Source organism: Amphiprion ocellaris, chromosome 8 (genome assembly GCF_022539595.1).
Source record: "Amphiprion ocellaris isolate individual 3 ecotype Okinawa chromosome 8, ASM2253959v1, whole genome shotgun sequence".
Taxonomy (NCBI): Eukaryota; Metazoa; Chordata; class Actinopteri; family Pomacentridae; genus Amphiprion; species Amphiprion ocellaris.
In genome coordinates, this window is record NC_072773.1 from 30,774,839 (window position 1) to 30,784,708 (window position 9,870).

Genomic DNA, 9,870 nt, shown 5'->3' on the forward strand with positions numbered 1-9,870 from the left:
AGAGCAGCTGATCCTCATTTCTGAGAAACAAGAACCAGAAGGAGTTTTCATTTTTCCTTTAACCCTTCAGTCCCCAAGCAGTTTCTGAGCATCTGTTGCCCCTGCAACGTTTTTCTAATTGTGGGCTTTTTCACTACAATTTGTGCACATTTTTGGAAACAGATTTCTTTAAACACTTGTACAACATATTCCAGGTACCAACAGTAGAATAAATAGTGCTGTGTACGTACTAGAAATGTATTACTACTTACATTTTTGATTAGTTTCCATACTTGTCTCCTCTCTGCAGTTCAGCTAAAAACTGCTTGCCGTCGCTGAGCCTCTCATGATTTCTCATCGTTTAGTTTTTACACCATCTGGTTTGTCCAAATGACTTATTTTTGGCAAAAAATTTGAAATGAGACATGTAGAATAAAGCGTGTTTGATGAAATACCATTATGTTAAGCTTATATTTGGCTATTTTGTCATAGAACAAGTCACAGATGAGTAGTTCAGGGATCGTCAGAAAGTTGAATAGCTGATTATTCTTTCTTATTTTACAGTCCATGGCTGTGATGAATGCTGTAATTTTGGTGACTATTTAAAGAAAATATGGATTTCAAACTTGTTAGCCGATTTGGGGGTTCTGGGGGTTAATAAATGACTGACAGTTAACCAGCTGTCAGACATGTTGATTTATTTTTTATTGATTATTAATTCAGCAAACCATCTCTGCACTGTCACAGATAAAAACCGGCAAATAGTCAAAATTCAAAGCATTTCTAAAGGCTGAAACTTTCCCTCAGCAGTGTCATATCTCACATCATGAGGTGTTAAACTCTTATGTCAGAACTTAAGACTAACAGTTGTGCTGTGATGTGAGCTTTTCCTACAGATATCTCTGCCGTGATGCTAGTCCACCGCCTTCCCTTTTCCACCCTGAACGGCCTCTAAAACTTCCTCTCTTCTCCCATGAACTTACATCTTCCAGTCTGCGACCTCTGAGTCACATTGTTGAGAGAAATAACTTTCCCTCCGTTCTCTTCTTTACAACACACAACCAAAAGGACATTCCACAAACAACAGGATGTTGGTGAAATGCCATTTCCGGCTCATAAATCGAGAGCTACCTCTCTGAACCCATTTGTGTATTCGTTTATTTAACTGATGATGTAGCAGTGATGGAGAGCGATGATAGCTGGGTTGAAGCTAGATACCATTATCATGGCAGGCCTCTTTGAAGCTTCGCTACAGCCTCTGATAAAGAAGAAAATGTCCTGAGCTCAAGGTCCTTCTGGAGCGAACTTGAAATGCTTGTTTACTTGTACTTATCTGGGAAGTTTTCATGCTCCAAAGCAACAGTGATGTGAAACTATTGCGCCTGGAAACTCTCCTGTATAATCTATCAAAACACACTATATCAAGGAAATGTGAACACAAACAAAGACAAAGGTGACGTTGGAAGTAAGTTACAAATAAATACTACAATTGGTCATGAATCAGAGGTATTTGTTAACTCCTGTGTGGCGAACATCCTGTTTGTTCTCCTCCTGTCCGTCTGTGCAGGGTTCAAGGAAACCCCAGCCAAAAGGCAATACACACAGGGAATGCAGGGAATGCAGGTACAAGAATGCCTCAATAACTCATGCAGCCAGGCCTTTAAACACACCGCCCAGTTAAATCTGAGCCTGAACTATGCAGGAAATGTTTAAATTTTGAATCGGATGAACTTTTGAGGGATTCATCTCTTTGGACAGAGTCTGTGTTGGAGGGAGAAACTGTGATAATAACAAAGTGGAACCAAAAGCAAAAAAAAAAAAAGTCAGAAAATTCACATGACATCACAAGTCATAAGTCTTAAAAAAAGTCCCCTGTAAGATCACTTAAGGCGTCAGTTAAGAAAGACAGAAGCAGAAGTCTTGAGAAATGAGGAAATAACCAAAGATTAGTGTACATCATTTAGGATGGGTATGGGAAATCATTACATCACATTACTATCATACACTGAGCACACTTTAGACAGGCTTACGGTAGATCTTCGGAGCGTTCACGTAAAAAAAAGGCACCAGGGGATGAGGCCCCCTTTCTAAAACAACACTGACTGACAGAGTCCCCATTGTATTGATGAGGAAACCACTTCTCCAACCTACAGCCTTGGTGCAGCTGCATTAGAGCTGCATGTAAACCCCCCCCACTGACACATAAATGTACACGCACATGTCAAAAAACACTTAAGTATGCATAGAAATGACAAACACTTGACACTTCAATGAGTCAAGACACAAATATTTCAATAATTTGAGCACATAACTTCTGTCTGTGTGTCAACTAATGCTAGTAATGTTTTTGTGGCCTGAATGGTTTGACATTTTGAGCAGTGTACTTAAGTAAGTACAGTAAGTAAGTTAAGTAACTGTGAAGCTACAATTTGGCGTAAAGACTGGTTAGTTGTCCAACCTCAATTTGTCATTTTTATACTTTTAATTTCACAGACTAAAGGGAGACGATGCAATGTGTCAACTAGCGAACTTTAAAGGTTGTTAAAGTTGTTGTTTGTTTCGCTTTGTACAGAGCCAAGCTTGCCTTTTGCCTTGTTTTCAAGTATTTGTGCTAAACTAATTGTCTGCTGGCTGTAACTTCATATTTAATCCACAGTCAAGATTGTTCTTATCCAGCTCCAGGCAAGAAAACAATAAATATATTCCCCAAAATGTCAACTGTTTCTATAAAAACACCCATGACTTGGGTGAAATTTCATACACAATCTGCACGGACATGTTATATGTGGTCTTTAACGTGCTTGGAAAGATGTAGTGAAGCACTGAAACTCCCCATAAAGACCAGCCCAGACTGGGCAATTGTAGCCTGAGGGTGGAGAAAGCCAGGTGGGCAGCCTCGTGCTGACCTCCCTCCGCCCGCACTGCTGCTCCTAAACCAAGTTAACTGTGTGCACTCGACTCCCGTAATCCCCCTCTTCCTGGGACGCGTTGGTGGGTGGCTGAATCAGAGACAACAAACACATTTTCTCTCATCTGAAAAGCGGAGCGCTGGAGAAAAGGGAGTGGCAGACGTATCAGACAGCAAGCGCCATAAAACAAATAAAAATGATTTACATCTAATAAATGCATTGCACAGCTTGACTCCATTAGTTCCACTTGGTTGATGTCTATCAGACAGCAAAGCTTTCTTTAGACTGCAGCCATCAAGAAACAGTGATGTCAGACGAGGCACATTGTCAGCATGTCTGATTTCACTGACACACCGCTAACCTCTCCATCTGTAGTTTTCCCAACATTTGCTGCGGCTTATTCGTGAGACTTCTTTTGTAAACAATCAAAAGTCAAAAGAAAAGCTGCCACAGCACATCCATAAGTGATGCACCTTAATGTCAGAGTATAAAAGATGCGGGAAGTCGAGCAGAGTCAGACAAATCGGTTAGGATGGTTTCCAACGCAATCAAGCTGAGAAAATAATCCTCCGCTGCTCCTGTAACAGCTCTTAAATACGTGTGCGCTGTTTAAAAACGTTGGTAAAGTCATTACAACCCAGAACAGTGGCAGACCGCCAGTTGAAAGGGAATTTTCCTTCTTTTGAGTTCTCCTGTGGCCTCAGCCTCGACTAGGCCGCAGGAATCCGGCAGCGGATTGGTGCTCGATCCTGGGACTTTGAGGATCTCAGGCTTTGAAACGCCACTCACTCATCTCACATCGTTTTCATAAGGACAGAGTCATATGGAGCAAGTTATTTTGTGGGGCAGACCCACAGTGAGAGTGAATCTGGGGAATGGGAAGGTAGGAAACACTGACTGGGTGAGTGAATGAGAGGTTCTGCTTCCATCTGGAGTCGCACAAACCCAAGGATAAGCAAAAGTTACTGATCAAGGACAACGAGCACAAAAAGAGCCAAAGCTATTAAAAGAATACCAAGATATAATTCTATAGATGTGGCTTTGAAGTTGTGCGTTTACTCTTGTCTATCTGTGAGGTCTAGGTAGATCTATATTGCTGTTGTGTGCCAGTAGCAGCCTGCATGAACACAGTTCTTACAGTAAAGCCAACCAACCACAACGAACACTGGCTACAATGCAATTTCCCCTGTAAAGCAAAGGAGGAAAATGCCAGGCAGCTGTTTCCAGCCACAGAAGACAGAGCTGAAGCTGTTTTCTGAGGATGTCGGACAAAAGAAGACGGGAAGGAGTGAGATGATGCCTTTAGCACATGCTCCCGGTTAGACCTGAACCAGGCATTTTATTAGCAGACCGCATGAAGTAGTCGAAGCTAACTCAGGGGTCTCACCCCTCCTCCACTGTCTTCCACCAGCTACAGTAGAGCGACCCTGTTAAAGTCATTAGCCCAGGGATATTACTACACTGGCGAAGGCTGCTGCTGCGCCCATGACATCATTATGGGCTGCTGTCATTCCAGTGGGACGTCTGTGTGCTGTCTGAGGGGGCAGTCCCACCATGCAGATGTAGACACATCCATTTGCTCAAGCATGCCATCATGCAGCAGGAAACACAGTGGTCCAGAGGAGGGGAAATGGCCCATTTCAAAATATCCATTTATGGCGAGTCGAAGCTGTAACGAAGCCAGTTATGTCTCTGCAAACAAACACTAAAGAAAGAAATCTGTCCAGTTCAGAAAAAAAAGTGAAGTGGCTGATAGACAGTGAGCACCCAGATCTGACAGACAGCAAAGCCACAGCCTTGTCTTCCCAAAGAGCTCCAGCCACAAAGTCAGGAGCTTTTGATGTACCTTTATCTCGCACCAAGAGGCCAGCAGGGCAGAGAGAGGACCATTGTCTGATAAGGACACCAAAATATACAAGCATGTTGTCCTTTTCCCACAAAGTAAAGGAAATCTGGAGCTATTATGGGGCAGTGCAGGGTGGGGCGAGAGACGCTGCAAACTTTTCCCACTCAAAAACACAACTGAGATGTTGAGTCTACTGCTTCATGCATAGAAATCATCTGCTCTGCACGGCTGGACATAATAACAGGGATTGGCTTTGTGTTGCAGGCAAGTCAAACAACTACTGACTGCTCGTCTCTAAGCAGGACGTACGTTGATTTTTTTTAAAAAAAGGAAATTTCCAGCCATCTGTTTTTTAAAAAAAGGAAATTTCCAGCCGTCTGTTATGGGAAATGTGACGACTACAGATCTTTTTAGGACAATCTAGCCATCAGTCACATGGAAAAACATTCCACCAAACAGTCTTTTTATAACCACTAACTTGCAAAAGCTATCTGCGTAAAAGAGACGTGACTCGAGCTGTCATTCTCGCGCTTACAGTGTAGTACACTGTATAATTGTCATAATAGCTGAGATTTAGCACAGCAGTCAACAAGCGGAGGCTGAATGGCTTCGTGCTGTGCCAGTCCCTTCATACGAGGGCTTCAGTCTGCGGCCGCTGATAGCTCTGGCAAGCAAATAATGGCTTCATTCCAGAAACACGGAGCGTCCACCAAGTGTTCATGAATGAGACTATCTGAGTAATGCTCTGAGGCTCATTGGCGCTTGATGCTGTAATTAAGGTCTTAAACAGCTGAAAGTCGAGGCTGGGTGTGGTTATGCTGAAATGTGGAGTGAGGAGCACAAAATGAGCACCCGGGAGAGCTCGTGATGATACTGTTTGAAATGAATAAATAAATAGACAGGTAGGCTGTTTCTATACATTCAAGAACTTTTGTAATTTTATGCTTTATGCTCCACTGGCTCTGTGCAGCGGGACTGTAGCAGAGCAACCAGCTGAAGCGATGTATGAAGCGAGCTTTCTGTTCCTCTGTGGCTGCATGTGGAGCTGAGCAGAGATGGAAAAAGTACTCCAATATGTAATTTAAAATAGTCCTGTGAAAAAGGCAGCGTGACCAAAATATTGCTCAGCTGAATATAAAATAAGAAACAGTAAGCATGTTCCATTGAAGAGACCAGTAGGAAATTGCAGTTTTTGTAGGAACATTTTCTCTAATACTGTCCTAAGGTGAAAAGTGGTTCAGATTGTTCTCTTTAAAATAAAGCAAAGTCTGCCTGTGACTCGTCTTCCTCTACATGTGAAGTTACAGCCTCAGTGTGGATGAGTCAAACACTGATTCCTCCCTCTTTGAAACTCTCTCAGCTGAAGTCAAAGATCTGCAATACACGCTCAGTGGCTTCTCTGTCTCGGGTTTGGTGAGAAGGTTGATACCACATTCACCAGCTACCAAAGTGTCTCACATGGTTTCCTAGCAACCTCACGGTGACAACATGACTCCAGGAAATGACTTTAGGCTGGTTCATAACTGCTTATGAAACCACAACTCGCTGTTTCTAGACTGCTTTTAATAAAGGTAAATAAATGAAGTGAGGGGTGATTGATATTAAGAAGGAACTGTTGAGTTCTTTAATAATCACAGTTTGGAATGCTGTCTTTAAAAGACAAACTGTGTACTGGTTGTTACCTACAAGAATAAAAACAAAGATTTGAGCTTAGTTTAAAAAAAAAAAAGTATTTTCTTCTTAATTATCTAGTGACAGACTCATCCTGTTTTTTCCACCCATGTAGGTGGAAAAAACAAACAAAATGCAACCTTTAGTTTTAACAAAGCCGGACCGATACATCAGTTGGTCACTGATGTCGGCCTATATTGACCTGTTGTGGCTATATGAACATCAGTGTATAAGTTGTCATATGTGCCTATATGAAAACTTTCTTTTACAGGACATATTTAAGAAAAAGACTTGGGGTAATTCAGAAACATTGTCATCATATAATCTGTCCAGCAGAGCATCTCAGACTTCTGTTAACAATACTCACATTGTCTGCAGCACATGTAGCAGAGTACAGACCACAGCTGAGCAGATGGTTGCTTTGTCTCTAACTTGGAAAGTTAATTACCAATGACCCATTGTTTTCCCTTTTAAATATAACTCAACATGAACAATATTGGCTGATATATTGAAACTGCAAAAAACTTACAATTGTTGCCTATAAAAACAAAATAAAGCAAATATTCAAACAAAATAAAGAACATAGAGACTATTTTCTCTTTAATCATCTGGTGGCATATTAATCTTCCACCCGCGTATATAGAAAACAAAAATAAAGTTTAACTTTTAAACTCATCACATGCTTTTATATATCGTTTGGCCAACATTATGGGCCAATACTGGAGATGTATCGGCATCAGACAGCATGTTGTCCAAAATACAACAATAAGGAAACTTTCTGTGACAGAACATAACACCAAAAAAGATGCTGGGGGCTATTTAGAAACAGTGTCATTACAGAATAGCTTCAGCTTCATTGTCTACAGTATTGTCAGGGCTCTCTGCAGCACATGTAGCAGAGTCACAGCTGAGCACAAAGGTGGCGCAGAGTCAAGTTCTGTATCTATTGTAAGTTAACTAGTTTGTCAAGTACACAGCTGGAAAGTTAAGACACAATGACCCCTTATGTCTTTCCCCTTTTAATATAATTCTGACACATATATAAGGGTCAATATATAATTGTGGGACTTTTTGTAACATAGTTGACAGATATCATAGTTGACATTTTTGCTGTTTTCAGGCCTAAAATCAACATGGTTGTCTATAACCAAACACCACATGACATTTTTACACAAAGATTCTTCTAAATATTATTTATAAAATTGAGTAAAATTGAAATTGAAAGTTATTGATAGAGATATTTTAGTAAACCCGTTGACATGCCATAAATCCACACTTGACTCACACACTATTTTATATTAAATAACTCAGAAAGCCTTGGAGTCTGGCCAGTCTTTTCTTCAGGAGGAAATGACATCATGTGGAGCAGGTCATGTGATCTGGAATTAACACACTTCCTTGAGAGGTTTTCCATATAAAATGTGATATATTGCCAAAAAAGAAATATCTATCACGATTATCTCAACTTAATAAAAAGAACACAATCAAAACAATTTTGAATGAGCTCATTTTATTATTGTTTAGCTAATTAGAAGGTGGTTGTTGCTAAATTTGTACGGTTATTTAGCTGACATTTTAGTGATATCCGGTCATTTTTTATTAATAAGTGATTGTTTCCATGATGAATAATTAGGGAATTTGTAAAGACATGATCACAATGAACATAAATATTAGTTTTTTTACTTTAAAAAATATGCAAGATATATCCCATGAACTTTAAAAGTCCCTCAATTATATATTGACCCATAAACAATAGCATGAAAAATTCTGAAACAGACAGACCCAACTTCTTTTTCCAAGACCTTCCTCTGGAATTATCAAAGTTCCATCTAAACTTATTTTATCTTATCTTTATTCAACTTTGCCATAAAATTAAGCAAAGCTATTCCAAGAACTACTGCACACGACTGTTCCTATAAAAGAGAAAACGTGTAAAGCCCCTGCATGTGATGTGCTGGAAAGTGAAATGTCCCCTTTGACGTGAAAATGACAGTCTGACTCTGTCATCCTGACTTCTACTGAGTGTTGATAGACGGTAAAAAGTGGGTGTCGACCGTGTGCTCATTATTACAAAGCGCTCTAACAGCTCAGCTCCAGCCTGGTGAGGAGGGGAGGGAAGGGGGAGGAATCTTCGGGTGTGGGAGTTTTGGGGGAATTCAGAAAATGTTGTTTTCAGATGGTTTGCCTGCAGCGACAAATCTAAACGATATAAACCCACAGACAGAGAATGCGTGATGGACTCTATCAAGGATATACAGTATCAAGCCTCTTCCTCCCCCCTCCTACTGTTGGAAAAAAAGCCCTTCACCTCTCCACCCTCCTAACTCCCACCATGCTGCGCTCAGTATTTGCCACTTCAGCCAAACGCTGAGTTGTCTGACTTTAGGAGAGACAAAAGAACCGCAGGAGAGAGAAGAGGGGGAGAGAAAGAGGGGCGGGACAGCAGGTCTGTTCATTTAGATCTCATGAACACAGAGAAGTGTAAATATAAACACGTCTTAACTTCAATCCAAACAAAAAAAGTCAAGTTTTTAATTCAGGAGCAACAACTTCCACTATCTGGGATGTTTATGCTACTTTGTTTGTGATGCAAATGGAACCAAAACAGTAACAAAAACTCTACATTAAACACAGTTTCACAGCTGTTTGTGTGACATATGGTTTGTAACTCACCAAAACAATGGCAAATTTCTCCTCCAGCTCGGTGGGGTCAGGCATGGGCACCTTCAGAGGCATGATGTGATGCTTCATCTCAGACTGGCCGTCCACACTCTCTATATTCCCCATCTTCTCCTTTTATTTAAGAATCCACTTTAAAAAAAAATCTTCCTTCAACTTCTTTCAGTGCTTATAATCCCCAAAAAGATGAAAAATCTCCAAAGTATTCCAACAAGTTTCATTCAAATCCAAATAATCCACCAAACTGACATCGCGTAACTGTTCCAAAATGCCATTTACGCATTGAAATAATGACGCGTTCAGGTTTTACAGTGTATCCCACTGTAGTTTCCCTTCAAAATACTCATAAGTTACTATGAGAGTACAGCTGCTTTCTCTTCCAGAAAGTACTTTCTAACCTGCCTGGCCAATCCATTACTTAAATCTCTTTTTCCAACACCTGCGGCTGATAACTTTCAAAAACGCGCACCGACAGTTACTTCTTTAGTTGCTGCTCAACTTTCTTGGCTACGACGTGTTTCCATTCATTATTGTTGTGTGATCCTGATTAAGCTCTGTGCTGCTGCCTCCACTCAGAGTGCAGGTTTTCTTCACCAGTCCCTCCCACTTCTGGGGAGGGCGTTACTCCCATTGACTCAAACACATGTCAATCATCCTCTGTGTTTTTTTTTTTTCTCCACCCCGCCCCCTCACATCTGCAGCCAGTGAGCCTCCATACAGCTGGAGCAGACAAGTGATGGTCTGTCAGCACTTTATCGCCTCCTGCTGGAAAGAAGTGACCACGAC

The 9,870-nt window shown here is 41.0% G+C and overlaps 1 protein-coding gene across 4 annotated transcripts in view; it reads right to left on the reverse strand.

Moving 5' to 3' along the window:
* Positions 1-9,642, reverse strand: part of fmnl3 (formin-like 3) — a 37,384-nt gene extending 27,742 nt beyond the window's left edge. For all 4 annotated transcript variants that reach the window (XM_023290176.3, XM_023290174.3, XM_023290171.3 and 1 more), the window contains exon 1: positions 9,079-9,642. In XM_023290176.3, coding sequence (XP_023145944.1) covers positions 9,079-9,192 — 114 coding nt within the window. In that variant the 5' untranslated portion in view covers positions 9,193-9,642. The remainder of the gene's footprint in view (positions 1-9,078) is intronic.
* Positions 9,643-9,870: the final 228 nt, after the last annotated feature.